General features: G+C 37.8%; 1 protein-coding gene across 3 annotated transcripts in view; it reads right to left on the reverse strand.

Annotated features, from left to right (window-relative positions):
• Positions 1 to 24,729, reverse strand: part of ALKBH8 (alkB homolog 8, tRNA methyltransferase) — a 53,139-nt gene that overhangs the window by 20,077 nt on the left and 8,333 nt on the right. For 2 of the 3 annotated variants that reach the window (XM_039322151.1, XM_039322143.1), the window contains 4 exons: positions 24,514 to 24,618; positions 23,448 to 23,518; positions 10,090 to 10,196; positions 3,473 to 3,624 (listed from right to left, as the gene is read on the reverse strand). In XM_039322151.1, the coding sequence (XP_039178085.1) occupies positions 3,473 to 3,624; positions 10,090 to 10,196; positions 23,448 to 23,518; positions 24,514 to 24,618 (435 nt within the window). The remainder of the gene's footprint in view (positions 1 to 3,472; positions 3,625 to 10,089; positions 10,197 to 23,447; positions 23,519 to 24,513; positions 24,619 to 24,729) is intronic. The other variant, XM_039322162.1, reaches the window with a different exon arrangement.

Below are 24,729 nucleotides of genomic sequence, written 5' to 3' on the forward strand. Positions count from 1 at the left end.
GTCATAACCCATTGTTTGCTATGGCATGGCTTTGCCAAAAACTGGAAGTAAGTGCCAGTTTTCAGCAAAACCATAGTAAAATGTGGTCATGTGGCCTTGAGATGCTGCAAACAGCCAAAAATGAGGCCACATTGCAGTCACTAGACCGTGGGGGTAAGGAGCGACCATTGGAACTTCAGATCTGGGTCATAAGTCCCCCTTCATCAAATAGATTGTAACTTTGTTAAGCGACCATAAATTGAGAACTTCCTTTATATTCACAATATGTTAGAGAGATTAAGATGCTGAAACCAAGATTATGTGTTCTAGTTCACTCTTAGGCATGGAAGCTGGCTGTGTGAATTTGGGCCAGGCACTCTCTCTCAGACCAACTCATCTCATAAAGTTGCTGTTATGAGGAAAATACAGAGTCTTATGAACACCACCTGGAGTTTAAAAAAAAAAACAAGATATAAATTTAATAATAAGTAAAACTCTCATAACTCCAAATGAGTCCATCAGGACAAAGAGAGTTGGGACCCTCGAGCTAAGAATTAATAAAACAAAAAAGTAGCTTTTTAGTTTTCCAGAATTTTAGAACTCTTGGCCTTTTGTAAAGTATTAAGAGTTCTGAATGTTCTCTCAGGCATTTCAGCTGCTGGAATCTTAAACCAGTTTTGTGAGTAGATTTGTCTTGTTCTTATCCCCACTGATTGAAAAGGGAATGACTTTTAGGCCCTTGGTCTGTATTTTATTATTACTATTTGGGGTAAAGATAACCGGGATAACAGGCAAGTTTGGCCTTGGAGTACAAAATGAAGCAGGGCACAGGCTAATAGAATTTTGTCAAGAGAATACGATGGTCATAACAAACACTCTTTTCCAACAACCCAAGAGACGGCTCTACCCATGGACATCACCAGACGGTCAACATAGAAATCAGATTGACTATGTGCTCTGCAGCCAAAGATGGAGAAGCTCTATACAGTCAGTAAAACAAGACCAGGAGCTGACTGTGGCTCAGATCATGAGCTTCTCGTTGCAAAATTTAGGCTTAAATTGAAAAAAGTAGGGAAAAGCACTAGGCCACTCAGGTATGAACTAAATCATATTCCTAATGAATATACAGTATAGGTGACAAATAGATTTAAGGAATTAGATCTGATAGACAGAGTGCCTGAAGAACTATGGATGGAAGTTTGCAACATTGTACAAGAGGTAGCAACTAAACCATCCCAAAGAAAAAGAAATGCAAGAAAGCAAAATGGCTGTCTGAGGAAGCTTTGCAAATAGCTGAGGAAAGAAGGGAAGCGAAAGGCAAAGGAGAAAGAGAAAGATGCACCCAATTGAATGCAGAATTCCAGAGAGTAGCTAGAAGAGACAAGAATGCCTTCTTAAATGAACAGTGCAAAGAAATAGAAGAAAACAACAGAATAGGGAGGACCAGAGATCTCTTCAAGAAAATTGGAGATATGAAGGGAACGTTTAATGCAAAGATGGGCATGATAAAGGACCAAAATGGCAGAGACCTAACAGAGGCAGAAGAGATTAAGAAGAGATGGCAAAACTACACAGAAGAACTATACAAGAATGAGCTTAACATCCCAGATAACCACAATGAGATGGTCATTGACCTCGAACCAGACATCCTAGAATGCGAAGTGAAATGGGCCTTAGAAAATCTGAGCAACAACAAAGCTAGTGGAGGTGACAGTATTCCAGCCGAGCTATTCAAAATCTTAAAAGACGATGCAGTAAAAGTGCTACACTCAATTTGCCAGCAAATTTGGAAAACTCAACAGTGGCCACAGGATTGGAAAAGGTCAGTTTACATTCCAATTCCAACGAAAGGCAATGCCAAAGAATGTTCAAACTATCGCACCATTGCACTCATTTCACATGCTAGTAAAGTTATGCTTAAAATCCTACAAGCTAGACTCCAGCAGTATGTGGATCGAGAACTACCAGAAGTACAGGCAGGATTTCGAAGAGGCAGAGGAACTAGAGACCAAATTGCCAACATACGCTGGATCATGGAGAAAGCTAGGGAGTTCCAGAAAAACATCTACTTCTGCTTCATTGACTATGCAAAAGCCTTTGATTGTGTGGATCACAACAAATTGTGGCAAGTTCTTAAAGAGATGGGAGTACCAGACCATCTCATTTGTCTCTTGAGAAACCTATATGCGGGTCAAGAAGCAACAGTGAGAACCGAACACGGAACCACTGATTGGTTCAAAATTGGAAAAGGAGTCCGGCAAGGCTGTATACTGTCGCCCTGCCTATTTAACTTATATGCAGAGCACATCATGAGAAAGGCAGGGCTAGATGAATCAAAAGTTGGAATTAAGATTGCCGGGAGAAATATCAACAACCTAAGATATGCAGATGATACCACTCTAATGGCAGAAAGTGAAGAGGAACTAAAGAGCCTCTTGATGCGGGTGAAGAAGGAGAGTGCAAAAGTTGGCTTGAAACTCAACATTAAGAAAACCAAAATCATGGCATCCGGCCCTCTCAATTCCTGGCAAATAGATGGGGAAGAAATGGAGGTAGTGACAGATTTTATTTTTCTGGGCTCCAAGATCACCTCAGATGGGGACTGCAGCCAAGAAATTAAAAGACGCTTGCTCCTGGGGAGGAAAGCTATGGCAAATCTAGACAGCATTCTAAAAAGCAGAGACATCACCCTGCCAACAAAAGTGCGTATAGTCCAGGCCATGGTTTTCCCAGTTGCAATGTATGGCTGTGAAAGTTGGACCATAAGAAAGGCTGAGCGCAAAAGAATTGAGGCCTTTGAACTATGGTGCTGGAGAAGACTCCTGCGAGTCCCTTGGACTGCAAGGCGTTCAAACCGGTCAGTCCTAGAAGAGATCAACCCCACTGCTCTTTAGAAGGCCAGATCCTGAAGTTGAAACTCAAGTACTTTGGCCACCTAATGAGAAGGAAGGATTCACTGGAGAAGACCCTAATGCTGGGAAAGATTGAGGGCAATAGAAGAAGGGGACGACAGAGAATGAGATGGCTGGATGGAGTCACTGAAGCAGTAGGTGTGAATTTAAATGGACTCCAGAAGATGGTAGAGGACAGGAAGACCTGGAGGAACGTTGTCCATGGGGTCGCGATGGGTCGGACACGACTTCGCAATTAACAACAACAATTTGGGGTAATTATTTTAATAATTATGTTGTTGTTTTATGTTAACCCTCTGTGGCCTGTCTACAGTCGCCTCTGAGGTGGATGGCTATATAAGTAGCATACCTGTCTCTACTAAAGTAGAGTGAGGCTATGATGTAACTCCCAAATAACCAGACTAATTTTAAGTCAATATAGATTCTATGAGTAGTGCTGGGTGGAATTTTTTTAAATAAAATTCTGCAACAGGAACATATAATTATCATTTTCAAAAGATAAAATGATTACTGAAAATCTCACTGTTCTAAAAAAGATTCCCAATGAAAGAGACTCAAATTGCATGTAGCACGGAACTTACAGCAGCAACAAGGACTTCTCTTTATTTTCCGAAAAGTGAAAGATATTCTCTTTCCCCTTTTGTTTAAGGTTAACTTTCTGATGTCAGCAGTGATGCTTCCAATGTTCTCTCCTTCTGATGCTTGAACGACGTCAAATTTCCTTGGTGTAATGCTTTAAAATAAAACAGAGGTCAAGATTTCGCTCCCTTTTTTAATATTTCTTAAATATCACATTTTGTCACACGTTTCAAGCTACTTTTTAAAAGGTCTGTGAAATATTGAAGAATTATATGAATATCCAGAACAATTTCAGCAAAGACAGAATATTTTCTATCTGCCTCTAAATTCTTCCTCCCAATTAATTCAGGGGGTGATTGTCAAAGGAGAGTAACCCCAAAAAAGATAGTGACAAAGAGGAAAGGTTAGTTAATACTCCATAACAAAACCTTTGATCCCATTTGTATCCAGAAGTAGCAGAAAAATGTCCTTATAATACCATAAAAAGGACAAAATGGGGAATATTTAGATTTAGACTTCAGAGCTTGATGTTAAATAGAAGAAAATTATTACAACAAAAGGAATGTGCAAAACTCTACATTAAATTCAAGAAAAAAATTCTGAAGAACTTCATAATCTGTTTCTGAATCTGTGAGTTTTCCATATCCCGTATAACAATAAAACATTTAACCCAAGTAAAATAAATAATGTTAATTAAAAATATACAATAATAATATTAACAAAGATATGTATAGGACAGAGGTAGGCAACCCAAAACACTCAAAGAGCCACTTGGACCCATTTCCCACCGAAAACAAAACACTGGGAGCCGCAAAACCCTTTTGATATCTAAAATGAAGATAACATTGCATATATCCTTTTTTACTTTTATTATATATTAGCTGTACCCAGCTACACGCCGCTGTGGCTCAGTCTGGTTAAATGGAAAAGAAAGAAAAGAAAAAGCGCACGTTTGTAATATGTTTAATTTCACAATGCTTGTGGGTATACAATATTTTTTGTTGTTCCATTGTCTGTGCAGATATAGAGATTGTCTGGTTTGCCGGCGCTGTTTTTCAAAAAAAGCATGTTTTTACCTGTCACAGGTGTGACATCTATAGGTGTGATATCTAGTAGGTATATAAAAACACCTGCGTATTCAAATGCAACATTGTGTCAAAATTTCAAAGCAATCGGTGAAGAACTTTCGGAGATTTAAGATTTTGAACAAATGAACATTTACATTTTTATTTATATATAAAAGAAGATAGAAAGATATATACACACACAAACACATATAGGTACATACATACATATATGTATGTATGTATGTATGTGTTTGTGTGTGTGTATATAAAATAAAGGTAAAAAAGGATATATGCAGTGTTATCTTCATTTTAGATATCAAAAGGGTCTCTCTCTTTCCTTTCTCTCCCTCCCTCTTTCCTCTTTTTTCTTTCTTTTTTCTTTCCTCTCCCCCTTTCTTTCTCTTTCCTCTTCCTTTCTCTCTCTTTCCTCTTTTTCTCTTTCCTCTCCCCCTTTCTTTCTCTTTCCTCTCCCTTTCTCTCTCTCTTTCATCTCTTTCTCTTTCCTCTCCCCCTCTTTCTCTCTTTCCTCTCTCTTTCTCTTTCCTTTCTCTTTCTCTTTCTCCCTCTTTCCTCTTTCTCTTTCTTCTTTCCTTTTTCTCTTTCCTCTCCCCCTTTCTTTCTCTTTCCTCTCCCTTTCTCTCTCTCTTTCATCTCTTTCTCTCTTTCCTCTCCCCCCCTTTCTCTCTTTCCTCTCTCTTTCCTCTCTTTCTCTTTCTCTCTCTCTCTCTCCTCTTTCTCTCTTTCATCTCTCTCTCTTTCTCTTTCTTTCCTCTCTCTCTCTTTCTCTCTCTCCAGGTGAGGAGAGACAGATTAGAAAGATTTTGGATATGAATTTTATTTTAAGAGGGAAGAGCCCCTCAAGTAACATAATGCTTTCTTTTTCTTCTTTCTTCTTATTTTATTTCTTGATACGAGTAACATAAAAGAGTTGGAATGGCTTATATAAAGGAAATGTTTTAGATATTTAAAGGTGATTGACTTTAAGAAAACTACAATGGATTAAAAATGTTTTGAATAAGAGTTAAAAGACTAGAGGACTAGATTTATTAAATGGAATATTTAAAGATTAAATATATTTTTAATTATGGCAAAAAAGAATGAAAAACTTTTGGAAATAAATATGTATTAGCTTATAGGAAACATGGATTTTAAATAGCATGCTATCCTTTTATTTTTCTTTATTTTTATTCTTATTTCTTTTTTTAGCCTTATTTATTCCTTAAGAAAGGTAAAAGTATTGGGATGGCTTACATGAGAAAAAATAGACTTAAATATTTAAATGTAATTAACTTTGTGAAAATCTTAACCAATAAGAATGTTTTGAACATTGTGGGAAAAACAAATGTAAACAAGAACTGTAAACAGGATCTATGAGGAGGCATAGAAAAGAAATATTATATTGATGTAATTATTATCTGTAGAAATATTAGAAAAATTTTTATACTCAATCGTTATTTACCAAAACAACAAGAATTGTATTAACTTAAGGTTGGTAAAAGGGAACATTATGGGAAAAAGAGGAAATCAAGTGAAGTTATTATGTGGATTATAGATTATAGACACCAACAGTTAGTGAATGTTTTTTATATGTAAACCCAGACAACCCAGTTTACCAAATATTAAGGTGACTATGTTAAAAAATAAATAAAACATATTTTTTTTAAAAAAAGATTGACTCAGCCTTCTATCTTTTGAAGTCAGTAAAATGAGGACCCAGATTGTTGAGGGCAATATACATACAGGTAGTCCTCAACTTACGACCACAGTTTATGCGGCTAAGTGAGAAATTTGTCCAGTGAGTTTTGTCCCATTTTATGACTTTTCTTGCCACATTGGTTAAATGAATCACTGCAGTTCTTAAATTAGGAACACAACTGTTAAGTGAATCTGATTTCCCCATTGACTTTGCTTGTCAAAAGGAGGACAAAAGGGTATCACATGGCTCCGGGACACCACAACCACCATAAATGTGAGTCAGTTGTCAAGCATCCAAATGTAAATCACGTGACCATGGGGATGCTGCAACGGTCATAAGTGTGAAAAATGGAGTCACTTTTTTCAGTGCTGTTGTAACTTTGAATGGTCACTAAATGAACTGTTATAAGTCGAGGACTATCTGTATAATATTTTGACATTGTAAAGCACTCAGAGAATGCTGTAAAGTGCCATGGGGCAGTACATAAGCTTAAATGCTATTGCTGTTAATACTAGCATTAGGGAGCCCTATAGATGGGTATCAAAGCAAGTGTGTCAGGCCTGCCTCAGCCGAATCACCCCCTTAGGAAAGAAAGACCCTCGACTCCATTTGGTTTGAAATGATAGGTTCTCTTACTAAAGAGTGGGGGTTGCAGTAGAGTCAGGCTAGAACTAAATTTCCCATGCAAAAGAATACAGACTTTTCCCCTCAATCCGTCCCTGCCCCCACATCTTAACCAGACTATTTCCAGCCAATAAGTGGATGTTTAGGTGTTTCGGGAACGTCCAGTGTTTGGAACAATCAGTATTCCATTCCCAAGTGTCTCTGGCTTCTCGGTGTCCTTGAAGACTGGCACACACTGGTTCAAAGCATCCCTAGTCTTCCTCAACTGTCATCCCCGCCTTCCAGTTTCCCAGCGCTATCCTGATACTGGTTTATTGCCCATTTGTTCTCCCCCCCCCCATGCCCCCTCTCCTCTAGCCTTTGATGGTAGGATGCCAGCAAGGTGCCAAGGCAAAGATGGCAGACCTGACATAGTGTCAGTGTTGAAGTCTCCAAGGACCTCCATCTAAACTTTCTCACTGAGACCAGCCTATGCCTGAAATTCCTTCAGTAAAGGATCCCCCCCTCCCCCCCGCTCTTTCAAATAATACACACATCTGACAATCAATGACATGACCAAACAAGCACACACACATACAGATCTAAAGCTAAAACCTTTAGGTATCTGGATTCTCCATACATCACTAGCAAACTATATTGAGGCAGCATAGCTTCTGTTGTACGTTCATCAGGATGTTTAAAAAGAGACAGGAGAGCAGTGCTTTTCTATTAAAGGCAAAACACTTGCAAAGGCAGTCCTGCTAGTACCATTCTTGTCCCTACAGAGCAGATCCAGAGTCAAAAGGAGAATCAAAAGAGCCAGCATGAAAAAAAAAAAAAGGTAGGCAGGCAGAAAAATTAGTCGTCTCTGGGATCAGAAGAACAAGTTCTATATTGCAGTACTCTCCCCAGTGGGATTTCTCATAAGTAAAGCAATTCTGAGAGCACACAACAAATCAAAGGTCAATCTAATTGTCCAGGTGCGTGCTGCTTTTCTTCCTTACAACAGTGGAGTGTCGTGTTGCTATATGCTCAGACAAGATTCAGATGGGGTTTTTTTTTTGTTGTTGCTTAAATCTTAGATTTATTGATTTTAGATTTCTTTTTTGCCACTTTTCTCTCTTTGATTCTGTTTAGTATAGAGCTTGTTTCTCTTTCTTATATAGCTTTTTAATATAAAAAGTTGGGCATTTTTTCAAATAATAATAGTTCTTTAGTATAATAAAAATAAAAAGGCTTGCCTCGTAGAAATATATCCACATGCATATATACACGCTGAATAGCCAATAATGTATGAGCTTAGGAGAGGATCATGAACAGAAGACTATCTTGAGAGGACAGTACAAAGATGATGAGGTGGTAGGAACCAAGCGGCAAAAGGCTACTTCCAAAGCATCTCTTTTATATTAAAGATGGCAGGAAAGGGAATACTGAATAATACTGAAGGAGCTCAGAATAATTCGGTTTGATAATCAGCTACTTCAGTGTGGAACCTGCCTCTGGGAACTAGCCTGGTTTTGCACGGACCAGCTTGCATTGAAAAACCCTCACAATTCCAACTTTCAAGATCATCAGCATTTCATTTCCAACAAGATAAGCTTTCTGCCCGTTATTGACATCTATGCTGGAGACCTGAGTTTATTCTTGTCAATTGAGCTATAACAAGACAAAAAATATTACTGGAGAGCAAATAACAGGTGGCTGTAACTGGCAAGCAAAGCAAAACCAAACACAAATACACTTGTGTACACATTTCATAAATGTCAGAAGCATAATCTTTGCCTTTCACAAAATGGGTGTCAACTGAGCAAACTGATGAACATTTTATGTGCGTTACAGGCAGTCCTCGATTTACAACCACAACTGAGACCAGAATTTCTATTGTTAAGCAAGGTGGTTGTTAAGTGAATTGCCCCCATTTTATGACCTTTTCTTGCCATGGCTGTTAAGAAAATGACTGCAGTTGTTAAGGGAATCACGTGGTCTTTAAGTGAATCTGGCTTTCCCCACTGACTTTGCTTGCAGGAAGTCAGTGGGAAAAGTTGTAAATGATGGTCACGTGAACCCAGAATGTTGCAACCATTTGAATGACAAGCAACCTATTTTTTAACATGTGACTGTTAACATATTAGTTATAAGTACGAGGTTGGCTGTCAGTCACATTTTTCAGTGCCATTGTACCTCTGAACAGCCACTAAATGAATGGTCAGCTGAGCATTACCTGTACTAGATTGCAGTGAGATTTACTATATTCTAAGTTCTTAAAATTGTATTAAGCCGCAAAGGGGCTTGTTTTAATTTGTCATGATGCATGGATTAAAAAATAAATGGAAGCCCTGATTTGTTAGTTCACAAATCACGGCTTATTTTTAAATGCAGTTTACCAGAATCATAATTTCTAGCCTGCTTTTATGTTCCACTCTTTTCTGGATACAAGCTGACAAAAACAAAAAAACCCAAAACCCAAGAACTGACCGAATCATCTGTGCTTACTTTCCTCATTTGCAATGTCTACTTCAAAATCTCCTGGTTCATTGTTACATATGAATGCAGCATGGTCTGCTTTATTCCTTTAGCCCACTATTCTTAAGCTGGTATCTTAAAATGTTGCAATTACACTCCAAATTCCCAGCTAGCATGCTATTTACAATAAACTGAGGGAAGCTGCTTTAATTGTATCAGTTTCCTACTTCTTAAGGTTTCTAGGAACTGCTAACATATCGTGCTCTTTTTAAAGACCTCTGGAATCCAGGTGTTCTACTGATTAACAGGCTCAATTGGGTTGAAGGAGATTCAAATTCAAATCATTCATCTGTCATAAAGCTTTGCAGATGATTAAATCATGACCTCACAGAGTTAATGTGAAAATGAAATGTACATCTGGAAAAGCTCCTTGAATGAAGGATAGGGTTAAGAAATGTCATCCATCATAAATACCTGCACCTTCACCTATACGGTATCACTGTTTGCTTTCTTCCTCAACAAAAAAGTCCTATATGAAAACTTTAATTCTTTAGTTGTCCGCTGAACAGAAAACTGAGCTTAATATGTGTAATACCTCTTCCTTCATAATTGTTCGCTCAGTCAATCAAAATTCAGATGATAAGTACCTTAAGGTGATGAGTTGTCTCTTACGCATATTACTAACAGGTTAAATAAGCTATTTGCATTACTTGCTGCTAACAAAAATTAAAGGCTCACTATAATACACTGCCAATTTATAATTTGACTGCAAGGAAATACCGGCTCTTACCCATGGGTCCAGAGGTATCTGGATTCTCCAGACATCACTAGCAAACTACGCTGAGGCAGCAACACTGCAACTGTGCATCCATCAGGATGTTTAAAATCCATAACAATCTGCAGAAAAGGAATGGAATCCATAGTTATTTCTTGCCATCGAAAGTTGCCAAGATGCAAGATTTACCATTGAGATCACTTGGTGAGAGACACACTAATGCCCTTTCTGCATCATATCATAAGTTAATAGCCCTGAGAGACACATTGGTATTCACAGGAGCAGGGATCATGATATCCATGCACTAGTTCACAAGGGAAGAAGATAGTCAGGAACTATTGTCCATGGTCACAGAAATGAGGACCAAAAATAACAGGTTTAAGTTGCAACGGTCTATATTTCATTTAAATTTAAGCAAAAGATTTATTATATAAAATCTGCATAACTGTCAAACTGCAACAATGGAACGGTCTATTTTAGGATATTGTAGGTTCTCCATCATTGGAGGCTTTGAAGAAGATAGAAAGCCATCTCTCATGGATGGTTTAACTGGCTTCCTGCACCTTGCAAAGGGTTAAACTGGATTATTCTTGTGATCCTTTCCAACTTTACAAGCCTACAATTCAAAGCTTTCACAGTGCAACCTCAATGTTGTGGCTCTTGAGCTAAAGCTTTTTTTTTCTGTTTTTTTTAATCCCACCCCCATCCCCTTTTTAAAAAAAATTAAATATCAGCTTGAAAATCAGCATTTGCAGCTTCTACATTCATCTTCAAACGTCTGCCATTAATTCATCATCATCATCTTGCCTCAATAGGGAAAAGTCCTGATCCCATTCCCTATTAAAAATCAGATGCCAAAGGAGACAGAGATGACCTTGTTGTGCCTTTTTGTAATCTTTCCACTTCTTTGTTTCATTCCTTTGCACATCCATAGATTCAAAAGAAAAGAAAGAGGCTTGCTAGATGCCTGGCCCTCTTTTTAATTCACCAAAGGCTCCCAATCAATAGTGCTACTTCTGCCATTGCTGAATCAATTCATCTCAGGACAGGCTCCCTCCACTGAAGCTATTTCCAATTACTATTTTTGTTCTTATCCATTTGCTTTATTCCCAGAGGTGGCAAAGTCAATAAAGATCAAATTTCTACCTTGCCTATAATTCATCATCAGGGACTGCAGTCAATAATAATAATTCTTTTTTAAAAAGAAAAAAAACAGGGGGGGGGGGAGTAAGAAATTAGATGTGTTACTCTCACACAATCCTTTGCCATCTTTTTTTTCTGCAACTTTAAGCAGGGGGAGGAACACACATGAAGCTAATAATATCACTCTGCAGGGAAAACATGACGCTGGAGCCAACGTTTGTGACGAGGGATTGTGTGATGGTCTTTCAGAAATGCTCAGACAGCTAAGCCACCACTTGCATTTTGAATGCTGCTCCTGCTGTGTGAGACACAGCCCAAATAATACAAGCAAACTGTGAGCATCTGTTGTTGGGGGGGAGGGAGGGACACTTTACAAATAAGAACAGAGGGAACAAGAGATATTTCTTAAAGGTATGAAAGCTAGGCAAGGCTGCTTGCTCAGAGATGAAATTAGATTTGGTGAGCCACAGAAGAGACAGCAGAGAAATAATTGTTGAAGAGGCTATAAAGACACTATATAAAGTGAGTCATTGTTTAATGATGTTCAGAGCCACCGCAATATTAGCATAGAGAATAAGCGATATAAGGCCCTTAAAACAAGTATGAAAAACTTAAAACCATTTAAATTCTGGGAAGCATTGCAACATCCCATCATCCAGATCGTGCTCAAATGCTTCTAAACTCCTGCAACAACCAAGTCTATAGAAAAGCACAGGAAGACCTCAACAAGTAATGCTCAATTGAATTTTTCAAGTGTAGAACTAGAGCCTGATTCTCCTCCCCATCCTACACACAATGCATGCATGTATGCATACTTCTTCCTCCCTACCCAATCACTGAAAGAAAAAAATAAGACTAGGAATACTACCAATGCAGTACAGCAACTAAAGTGTTGAACTAGGATTGGGGATGCCCAGGTTCAAGTCCATAATAAGCCATTAAAACTCACTAGATGACTTTGAGCCAATTACTCTCTCTCAGCAAAGCCTCCTATCACAGGATAGGAGAATTATATAAACCACTTTAAACTCTGGCAGAAAGGCCAGGAATAAATCAAACAGATACCGTATTTTCCGGTGTATAAGACGACCCGATGTATAAGACAACCCCCGACTTCGGAGACGATTTGCATGGTTAGAAAGTAGTCTTATACGCCGGAAATTACCGTATTTTCCGGCGTATAAGACGACTCAGCATATAAGACGACCCTCAACTTTGGAGACGATTTGCATGGTTTAGAAAGTCGTCTTATACACCGGAAAATACGGTAAGTAACACTAAATGATATGACAGGCTAAATGTAACTTAAATAGTTTTAGTTAATGTTTAGTTTAGTTAGATGTGATGTTCTTTCAAATTTTTATCTGTTTGGTAGAGTTTATATAGCATTTGTTCATCCAACTGCAACTTGAAGATTTATTTTAAAAAAACACACAATGACAGGTTTAATACAGAAATACAGGTAGTGACTGCCTCGTACGGGAACTATTCAGTTATGACAATGATGAGAAACTTTGCAACCAATTCTCATATTTATTACTTTTGCAAATATACAACAGAAAACTGAATATCATAAGCATAATCATGGTTTTACTTAGCAAGCACTTCACTTAATGACCATTCCTAAGTATGGTCAGTAAATGAGAATTACACCTGCCTCTGAAATACAGCAGCATATTTTTCCAACCATTATGAATCAGGAAATATATATATAAGCCTTAAAATAGCTTTTACACAACTTAAAACACACACAAACCCAGAAAATATGTAAATCTTTCCATTTTCTATCATTGCTTATTATTGCTTTTAGATTGGTCTCAAAAAGAGCTAACTATCCAAAAGTTCTCCAATTCTCTTTCATTACCATATCTTTCCAACTGTATGTAATCATTTTGTCATAATGCTATTCCAATTTACATTTTGTCTCAGGAACTAGCGGCAACCCAGAGAGAGAACACTTATCACAATGAGTTTAAAATAGAGGATGGAATCATTTTCCAAGAAAAATCCCCAAATCTTTGTAATATATAATTTGGCCCTAAAATGGTAGACTCATATAGCAATCAAATGATTCAACCATAGTCTAATATAGGTAGTTTCTATAAAGATGTACCTGCTCTTGGAAGTTGCACTACATATTCATCTTGATCAAGAGAAAAATATAATCCAGTTTATATTTTTCCCATTAACTTTGTTTTAACTGTTGTGCTAAGGGCCTGGGGGTCTTTAAAGTACAAGACTCGGTAGGCCAAAAAATGTTCTTGAGGGTGTAAGTTCAATACACAGTATAACATGATGTTTCTGAGATCCAGCAGAGTAAAGTGGAGTGGATATGGAATTGGATATGAATTGGGGGATTGGGTATGAATTTCAAGATTCCATTGGACCATCTATCTTACAGAGTGATTCTGGGCCTATCACAATCCAACCTAAAGGAGGACATTTGGTATGCTTGTATTACCTACTTAAGTGTTTCCTTGTGCTCAAAAGAAAAGGTGGATATAAATGCAATAAATCACATAATTAGGATTAAAAAGTTCCAAAGCATAAGAGAAATGATCTTAGGTAGAAAAATCTAACCAAATGGGTTTCACAGTAATGCGGTCATTCTAAGGAATGTTCCATACAGTAATTATGTATTTTTGAAGTATTATCACTTTCCTTCTGATTAAGTAATAGTTCCCAATTGGAAGGATAAAATTATATCTGCCAAGGGAATGTAATCCTCCACATGACTTCAATACAGTTTATTATTTTATCCATTGTCCAAAATTTCCATTATGGCAGGCTAAGAGCTATTCCTTCTTTCTTCCCTTCCCAACCTATTTAGAATGAGTTTAGTTTCCCTACAATGCAAAATATTTGTTATTGCAAGCTTATTGCCAAGAACTTTCAGTTCCTGGGGCAGAGAACTTAATGGTGTTCATTGTCTCTTGATCTTTCAAGCTGACTGGTATATCAGGAACTTAATCCCTCTAGGAAAAGTAATGCAGGCCGTGGGCACCTTTTATGATTACAAGACCAATGATTCACTTAGGCTTGCAGCATAGTCTGGTTTATTAGATTTCACTAACTGCCCATGTTCTGCTCCAGATAAAAGACTCTCATAGTTGCCTAACTCACTTTATTTCTACAAGCAAGAACTATTTAATGCAGTTTAGTCTCTTTTGGGGGCTGATGTCTTTTTAAAGCTTTAACAATACTGGAACACATATTGAGTTGTAAATTAAGCAGAGAGATAGGAAACCTCTCACTTGACCTGATATTTTAAAGGTTTCAACAAATCTGTACAGGAACAATAACTCCTACCCCTTCCTATCAGCATGACTAGAATACAATCCCAAAAGCAACAATGAATCTATTCCTGTTTATAATCTCACAACACCTCCTTTATGATTTATGAAACTGATATTGCTAAACCTCTAGAACAATGGTTCTCAACCTTTTTAATGCCGCGACCCCCAACCGGTCGTAAGTCGAGGACTAAACCGATCATAAGTCGAGGACTAAACCAGTTGTAAGTCGAGGACTAAACCAGTTGTAAGTCGAGGACTACCTAACCGGTCGTAAGTCGAGGTCTTTCCCTGCCCAGGAGCGCCGCGCATGCGTGGTGCCGCCTCCTGCACCGGCCGAGGCGTAGCTGGCAAGCGGCAGAGATGGAGCAGGCCGACCACTGGCTGGGCCACCAGCTGGCCCAGCCCAAGGGAAGTAAGGCACCCGCCGGAAAAGGGGAAAAAAATGGCGGACAGCCTTGCTTGGCGACCCCCATGAAATGGTCGATCAACCCCAAATGGAGTCGCAACCCATAGGTTGAGAACCGCTGCTCTAGAAATAAATTTATTTAATTATTATTATACCTGGGTAAAAAAATCAAATTAAACTTACAATTTTAAAATTTTGAAAGAGTTTCACACAAAAATGGAACAGACCTCTTGGTTATTATCATAAGAGCAGGATTAAAAACAGTGTAAAAACTGCAGGGAAGCAAATTTTGATTAAATATTAGATGAATCATAGAATCAGAAAATTAGGAGGGATTATACAGACCACCCAACCACCTGCTCTGTGCAAGAATCCAAATTAAAGCATATCCAACATCAATCAGCTTCTAAATGGGAGTTCACCAATTCTTTTGATAGTTATTAAATAAAATCAATCCCCATAGCAACGTTTGGTGGTACATATAACAGAAACAGCTCAAAAAGCTACAAAAGAGAAAAAATCATACCATAGCTCTTGAAATATTAATTAACCACCCTGACAGCAACAATTAGTTCCACCATCCAATAGATCTTACTATTAGGAAGTTTCCAGCAACTTAAGATCTTTATTCTATATCCTGCACTCCAAGGTAACAAATAACAGTTTTAACCTTCTCTGTAGCACTGCATCAGTACTACCATATTGCTCTTCAGTTGCCTTTTCTCAAGGATAAACGTATCAAATACTTCTTAGTCCCTATATGTAAGACTTCATTTCCACATTTCTTATCATGCCATGTTTGAAACAATATGTCTGTTTTTGCTCTTAAAGTATGGTAATGCACTGGAATGTGTTGAGCACCTCAGGGAACAAGGAAAAGAGATGTTACCTAGGAAAATATCAGAGAAGAGAGGCAGAAGCCCCCAGTGGCTTAACGGACACAGAAAGAAACTTAGGAAGAACCCACCCAAATGGTTCATGCAGTTAAAAGTGGCAAATAAAACAAATTCACAGTGAGGGATGAGGCCAAAGTATTCTGTCTTTTCAAAATATGGGGATTCTGCAAAGTTTTGTAATGCAAAGAAAAGTACACTGGGATGACTCTACTTCTTATTAATACCAACATTGTGTTTTACGGCTGTCCAGTCTTTTGAATCCAAAAGATTCATGCAGTTCAACTTTGACTTCTAATTCTTCAGGAAGCGCAGGCCCTGAAAACTGCAATTTGGACCAAAGGGTATAAAAAGTTTGCTAGAACTAACTAGTCACCAGGATCTCTCTTTATAATTTGCTTTGTGATTTTCATCAAGGGTTTTAAATCAATTCTAGGACACAGCAGGCAAACAGATCCTACCCTACTCAAACATTTTGAACAAGTATTAAAGATACTGTCTCGTCCCATGGTAACTTACTTTCTGGGATCAGAAGGACAAATCTTTGCAGTACCTCAGCCTTGGGGGGGGGGGGAGATGAGAAAATAGTTGATAGTAACATGAAACAAAGTGCCCTCAGGATCTGAGGCTACACAATGCAATACTTTCCACATTGCTACTATGGTTTCTTCTCTTCATCTTATGCTGAATAGTGAAGACCATTCTATTTTTATTGGCTTTTCCTTTGCTTAAGGTTGTTTTTCTTTTTTGTTCCATGCTTCTGTATGCTTAGTGTCTCTTAAAATTAAACATATAATTTACATTGTTCATATGATTTAAAATTACTGCGATGTACTCTAAATGTTGTATAGATCAAGGGTCCCCAATCCCTGGTCCGTGGACCAGTACCAGCCATGGCATGCCAGCAACAGTCCACACAAACAAGCAAAGCCCCATTCGTGGGATGCAGGCAGCACACAAAACCACACATTCTCCAGTCCGTAGAAAAACCTTTCTCCACAGAACCGGTCCCTGGTGCCCAAAAGGTTGGGGACCTCTGGTATAGATGGCATAAGGACAGGGTCTATATTTGAAACTATAACACAGAAATCAACATATTTTTTCCTTCAGAAAAAAATAATATTCCCACAGACCTGTATGAAATAAATTTCACAAGTATGGAAAAAAAATCAGAGAAAATACTTGCGTATCATAGCTGTTCAATCTTGGTACATTAATAATAGAGTCAAATGGTACCCACCATTGATTGTAACGATCATGAAGGTGCAAAGTAGTCTCTGCAACTTCAGACAACTACAGTCTTTGTAAGGTAAAATGAGTTCTAGAACTGTGCATTATGTTCACCTATGTATATATAACCTCCTTTCCTTTCTCGATTAATACAAGTAAAAGTGATGGCATATTGGAAAAACAAGAAAATACAATAGTAGTTTTTGAGGTAGAGAAGTACTTCCAAGAAAGTAGAACAATTAGATGCATATACAAATATGTTGATGGGCTAGTTGCACAAATACAGTAATAGGCATAGTTTTTAAAAAATTGTGGGACTCTCTATCATGCAGTAATAGGAATAGCCAGTTTTGGGGGCTGAGATATTAACAAGGTTTATTTTGCATCCAGAAGAGAGACTACCAGTGAACTGCAATAATTGTTGGTTTCTGACTACACTGTTTGAAAGACCAACTGTGCCTCCTACTGGCATTTTTATACCACAGCTTCATCTACAGGCAGAAAACTTTGCGACTGAGACTTACTTGCAAGCTTTAAAATAGACTTCTATAACAAAAGGGTAATGACATCACAGGCTAAATGAAATTACTCCCCCTTTATTGAACTCCCAAGTAGATCTATTACTGAAATTACTTGCTAAAGCACCACAGTTCACCTTGGCAGCTGTTAATTTCTGACAAGCACCAGCAGTCTCATTTCATGCTCCATGTATTGATCTTCCCAAAATAGATGGCAAAAGGGGATTATAATTAAAAATGTATTAAAATTATTTTTGATTTTTTTTAAAAAAATCCCCTTAATTTGTAAAAACAGTTTACATAACTGAAGAGGCATTGGTATAGAACTTTTGGGACTAATTGGAAGGACAAAGAAATGAAAATGTGATCCATTAGAAATAAGATTATCAGATATCAGAAGTTTTAGTCTTTTATTTTAAGAATAAAGCAAACACAGAAGTAATATGGAAAGAGATAATGAGAGCGATTTAAAATGTCAAATGAAACCAAGGGAAGAAAAGAGTGAGGCCAATTAAATGTTAATTGGTGAAGTATTAGACCAATACGGTGGGTCTTTCAGTTGGTGCTAAAAAAACTCCCATCAGCAGTACCAACAGTAAAAGATGTGAGAAGCTGGAGGTTAGCAACATCTGCAGGTCACAGATTCCCCACCCAAGTTAAAAGTACTTTTAGAAATCATTCTGAGGAACAAAATGGAGGTAACAAATAAAGGTAACACTCAGTCAAACACATGTCTTAGATGAAGAGGAGAAATCACACCATGGTTGCTAGGAAACATTTGATACCCATCTTTACTATAGAATCCAATAGTTGCCTAGCAACTGATACCTGCTTTTCTTCTACCCCAGGATAGATCTTAGTCAAAAGAAGATACAGTCCCTCATACAAACCCACCACAAGAGATAAAGTGACAAGTTTGAATGAAGATGTAGTCAATTATCTTTGGAAAACTAGAAATGTTTTCTGCTCCTTTTCCCCAACACTGGCAGCAGAAAAGCTTGTAATTAACATATGATGTATATTCATTATATACAGTTAGCGTCACCAAAGATGAAGGCACGCACAGGATGAATGTTACATAAAACCCCCTATTTTTAAGAATGAATCAACAATATGACAAACAGTGGTGTAGTAAGTGGAAGTGGACAACAGAAATAAATCCAAAGTGAGTGAAAGGCAACATTGTGTTAAGCTAATAAATCAATTAATCTATGAATACTTATTTAACGTTTATTTAGCTTGGAGGCAGAGAGGAAAAGAAAAAGACAAAATGGCTTCTCGGTCCCAGAAGGTCACCCATTGTTGAAATATTTCCAGGTTATTTTTTTCTTTTTTAAAAAAAATGGGCTTCATATTTGATATTCTAGTTTGGGACATGAATAAAAAGTAAACTTTCTAATTGTAGCATGCTAAAAAATTCAATGAATTCAGTGAGTCATGTTGCCTTGATCAGAGAGTTTGTTCAATAATTCTGGCCTTCTGAAAATTGTGCAATTGGAAACATGCGAAGAGCAATCTATGGATTTCCCACAAAAACAATACAATCCATCAAACCATTTGTAGATTTGTTTCTGCCCATTTCAGCAAGAAAAATAGCAACAGAAAACTACTTTTTACCTACACTGTAGTAAAAATAATTAAAATATATAGCAAAATAAAACTGAATTTTGGAAGAAAAACAAAGTACTTTCAGTCTCTTTCATAGTCTTAATTAATTCTACAGTTCTGTGGCATCATGGAAATAAGGAAGAAACCAGTAAATATATCAATATTTCTCAACCTCAGGAAGTTAAAGATGGTTGGACTTTAATTCCTGCTTGTGGGGTGGGGAATTTTGAGAGTTGAAATCCACCCATCTTGAAGTTCCTAAGTGGTAGTCTAACTTTCACTTGGGCATATCCAATGAAAAGAAACCTATTACATTTCTCAATAATTGATGCTATGAATAAATTGTTCTATTAGAAAAAAAAATACTATAACCTGCCTTCCTATAACTTAAATACATTATTTCGCATCTTGCTTTGTGGTACGTGAAATGACAAATCTTGACGTTATTTTATGCGATATAAAAGACTTATCAACCTGAAAGAGTTACCAACTCTTACAAAAGAGATGTGCATCTTTTTTCTGGACAGAGAGATGCATCCAGCACTGAGTATGTGTCTGGAGTTATCCTCTGTGGCTGAACAATTAGTAGAATTTAACATTAACTTAACATACTTTTAAAAGTAATTAACATACATTAAAAGTAACTGGCTAATGCGGTTACTCTCATGCATGTAATTTATCATTTTCTTCTGCTGCTGTATTAAAATTACAATTTGGTAACACATTTCAAGAGGTTTTCAAACACTGTGTTGTTCAAGCAAAGTTTCCAGGGGCTTCATATGTTCCATGGACTTTATGTGCTGCCACGGAAAAAATATTTCATGCAACTAATCTTCAATCTCATTTTCAAAGCTAATTTCATAGACTGCTGAGAAGGGCTATGCACTCTGCTCTGAAAACTGTTGAACGGGCTTATTCTTTTTCATGCAGCCTATATGAGGTTAGCAGGAAGCATACAAGAACTCTTAACCAGCATGTTCTAATCCCTTTGCAAAAGATGTCACACTGAAAATAATTTGGACAAGGGCACCTAAACCGCTGCTCATCACTGACAATCCCAATTCCCCGAGGATAATAATCAGCCTGAAATGCCAGAGCAGTCTTTCTAAGAACAGACTGTGGCTTGAAGAGGTTATTTGATTTGACAGGCCAGTGAATCTATAAAGGCTTTCCTAAAGGCAAATGGTCTGAAAACCACTAATTTAAAGCTGAAGATTTCTTTTTAAATGCTATTCTCTTTCCACCTGTATTGCTTTTGCTGATGGTGCCATAATGACCAGCTAGACAAGTCTAGCTATAATATGCTACCTTCGTAAAGACTTCTTCAAAGTTGTTGAACTACTCTCATGTTCCTTTTCTCTGACATGAGGATAAATAGTGCTTTTTACCACCTTTTAATGGAAGGGCTTGTTTACTATCACAGAGGGATAGTAAACCTGAACTGCATCCAAAGCAGATGGATCAACAGTCTAACCTGATCTAAGGTTGCTTGCTATTCAACTTTGCAAGTATAGGCCAAAATTAAGAGTTGAATAGTGTTAAGCAATTTTATTTAAACTCAATTTAAATCATCAATTACAGATATTCCTCGACTCACAACCATTCATTTAGTGACCATTCAAAGTTATAATGGCACTGAAAAAAGTAACTTTTTCACACTTAACCACCATATTTATGACCAGGTTGCACCTGGAAGTAAATAGGAAACCAGTGCAGCTATTCCAGAAGAGGTGACACATGCACAGATACAGGTTTGCGCAAACTGTGAGCCAATGTATTTTGGACCAATTGAAGCTTCCAGATATCCTTCAAGGGCAGCCCCATATAAAGCACATTTCAATAATTCAACTGGGAGATGACCAGGGTATAGTGACTGGGAGAAGGTCTCGTTGGTCTAGGAATGGTGCAGTTAGTGCACAACACACAGTTGTACAAAGGTCCTCCTCAAGCAGGAGTTGTAAGTCCAGCAGAAACTCAAATTACGCACCTGATCTATCTGGGGCAATGAAGCCCGTCCATGACCAAAGATAGTAATTCCTCATGAACCAAAGAGCCACACAACTAAAGCTACTCTCATCTTTCTAAGATTCAGTTTTTAAACTGATGTTCCACGTCCTGATCTCAACTACCTCCAGACACTGGGAAAGCACAGTCACGTCATCGCTAAATTCAGAGATGTATAGCTGAGTATCATTGACATACTGATGCTACATCATCCAGTGGTGACGGATGATCTCACCCAGCAATTTCAGGTATCTGTTAAACAGGAGCAGACAGAGCACCAATTCCTGTGGAACCCCACAAAGCAAAGGCCAAGGATTGGACTTCTTGCTCCAGATCACCACTGAAAAAGAGGTAAATTAGACAACAATATGCCCTTCCCTCCCAACCCCCAATGCTAATCCATGATTGATGGTAGCAAAAGCTGTTGAAAGGTCAAATAGAGCAAGAAGAGCATGAGCCACACTACTCCTGTCTAACTCCTGCCAGAGATCATCAAAAAGCATGAGCAATGCCATTTCTGTCCGATATCAAGACCTGAAACCCAACTGAATCCATTTCCTCCTCTGAAGCTACAGTGTGACTACCTTCTCAACAATCTTTCCCAAAAGGGAAGGCTGGAGACAGGATGAAATGGAACTTGACAAGACTTACTCAACTTAAAATCAATGCTTGGCTGCAGTGTACCTCATCTTTGAAATATTCTTTTGCACTTCAAGTTATTTTTCTATACATGCTTCAATGCCAGGAATATTTTATAAATAAAATAGCAGAATAAAATAACTTCTCATTTACAAAGGCTTCTTAGGCATGGCTCCCTGCAAGAGCTCTGCTGGCAGCAGATTTACTTCTATGAAATTCTCATCTTGCATTAAAAATTCAACAGGTAGAGAGGCAGGATGGCTCCTGGGTGAAGACAAGAGCAAAAGCAAAATCTTCCTCCTTAGGCAACTTATTTTTAAGAACAGCAGAACTTTTTCCCCTCACAAATGAGCTGTCAGCAAATATATGAAATAGAAATGTATTGCCTCAACAGAATACACTATATATATGTTGGGGCTGCAACTTACAGAATTCCTAATTTGCTATGGGGCCATGATAGCTTAGCACAGGGGTTCTCAACCTTGGCAACTTTAAGACTTGTGGACTTTAACTCCCAGAATTCCTCAGCCAGCAAAGCTGGCTGAGGAATTCTGGGAGTTGAAGTCCACAAGTCTTAAAGTTGCCAAGGTTGAGAACCCCTGGCTTAGCAGCTAAGCTAAGAAAGCTGTATATTTTTTGATGTCCTGAGAGCAAATCCAAGAACTGCAATCTGGGTTTGCTCTCTCATTTCAAACTAAGACAATCATGTCTTACAAGAAAATTTGGGAAAAGTGCACAATGCCAGCACAATGCCACTTGATTGTACCCTTCAGTGTATGCTGTTCCTGCCTACATCTTATACCCTGTCACTATATGTTGGGCTGTATCTGCACAGACTGCCCCTCTGGTCCTATCTAGCGTGGCAGATCTCTGCTTCTATGGATCTGGTGCTTAGTGCCTTTCCCTGTGCTGTAATAATCAATGCCTCAGTGCCGTCTTTTAGTCGAGTCCTTTCCAGACATTGGTAGAATCTCCAAATATACATTTGATAGCTAGCTAGCTAGCTAGCCAGACAGACAGACAGACAGACAGACAGATAGATAGATAGATAGCAAGATAGATAGATAGATAGATAGATAGATAGATAGATAGATAGATAGATAGATAGATAGATAGATAGATAGACGGACAGACAATAATGTACATTATAAGAAGATCCCACTGAGTTGAAAAAGGGCTAACTTCCATATATGTAGGTATACAAATCCTACTTTAAAGCGCTATTGACCTTAGTAAAAATGATGGTGCGATCTCACAGTAGCTCAAGAAACCATGGCTAAATAAGAGGTGAAATCAGTATCTGTTCTTCACAGCAGTTTTCCCAAACCTGTTCTTTCAAGGTGTGCTGGGGCTACAATTTGCAAAGGATACTACATTGGGGAAGAACATTCCTGAATTACTATAAACACCACTTCCCTACAGTATAAGTTAAATTATTTGTCTAGTTGTTCGTGTTCACTCCAGAAAAATCAAGTCTAGAAGAAAATGTATTTTCAAGAAAACTGTCTACACATTGAAAGTGCAAACTCTGCAAAGAATAGGTAACAAGATAAAGCAACAAATACAAATTAATGTGCTCTCAACCTCTAGAGGAAATGCAACGTATCTGCTCTTTAAAAGATTTTTAAAAAATTACCTCAGCTCCTAAACTTAGAGATATTATTTCATCTTCAAAAGCAGAATGAGTATCAATATGAGGAGGGATTCCTATAACATGAATAAAAAAACAGATACATAAAAATAAGTGAAATTAATCAGCCTTTATTCATCATTAGTCCTACTTCAGTATACTAGCGTAGTACATAAGAATATACAGCTACTCTGATGACATTTATTTGGGGAACAAAGTTACACAAAATGAAATAGGGAAATAGATCTTATAAAGCAGATATGGATTTCTCACTCAAACCACATTATTGTGATTATATAGTCATATGTTTAGCATCCAGTAATGCAGAGCATATGTTTGTTTCTTTCTTCTTTCTATGGGATCAAAAACTCTAGCTTTGCAGTAAAGAACATGCAGGCTTGTAAAAGATATGAAGTCTGTATCAATGTCAGCCTAAAAGTACAGCATTAAAACTCCCACAGTTCAAGGTTCATGCTGGCTGATCTGAACTGATAAAAGGTAGCACTCCTATGATCTTATTAATACAGAATACTTGCTTTTATGTTACAGTCTTGGGAACTTATCCTTTATATCAGTGGTTCTCAATCTTTTTAATGCCGCGACCCCCAACTGGTCTAAGTCGAGAACTACTCAACCGGTCGTAAGTCGAAGACTACTCAACTGGTGCAGCACCGTTTGCAGAATGGGACTTTTGGCGGGCTCAGCAAGGGAGAGACAGCCTGGACAATTCCTATTGGCTTTTGAAAGCCAATAGAATTAGACTCTATTCAAGAGAGTCTATTCTATTGGCTTTCAAAAGCCAACAGAATAAAAGGGAGTAGCATAGCTAAGGAAAAGGGGGAAAAAATGGTGGACTGCGTTGTTTGGCAACCCCTGTGAAATGGTCATTCGACCCCAAATGGGGTCCCAACCCACAGGTTGAGAACCACTGCTTTATATCTAAGGACTGCCAATTCCCCTAAGTTTTCTTACATTTCCACACTGAATATTTTCCCCCGACACTGCATTTACAGTGCTTGAAAATCTGAACTTGGAAGATCAGGTAAGAATGATATAGAACCTAGGAACATACCTTGTCCAGGTTCATACTGATTTATAGTCAGTTGATCAGGTTTATGGTTAATGTATCCCATTTTCAGACATCTTGCAAGAATTGTGTTACAAAAATCTGGGAGACCTGATATTTCAAAACAAAGATAAATTTTTGCCACCTTTTTTTGTCCCCTCAGAAATTCCTCCTAACAGAAACAATATACAGTATAATAAACATACAATAAAGTTTGAGTTG

This window comes from Crotalus tigris, unplaced genomic scaffold, assembly GCF_016545835.1.
Source record: "Crotalus tigris isolate CLP2741 ecotype Arizona unplaced genomic scaffold, ASM1654583v1 scf7180000017607.2124824, whole genome shotgun sequence".
Lineage (NCBI taxonomy): Eukaryota > Metazoa > Chordata > Lepidosauria > Squamata > Viperidae > Crotalus > Crotalus tigris.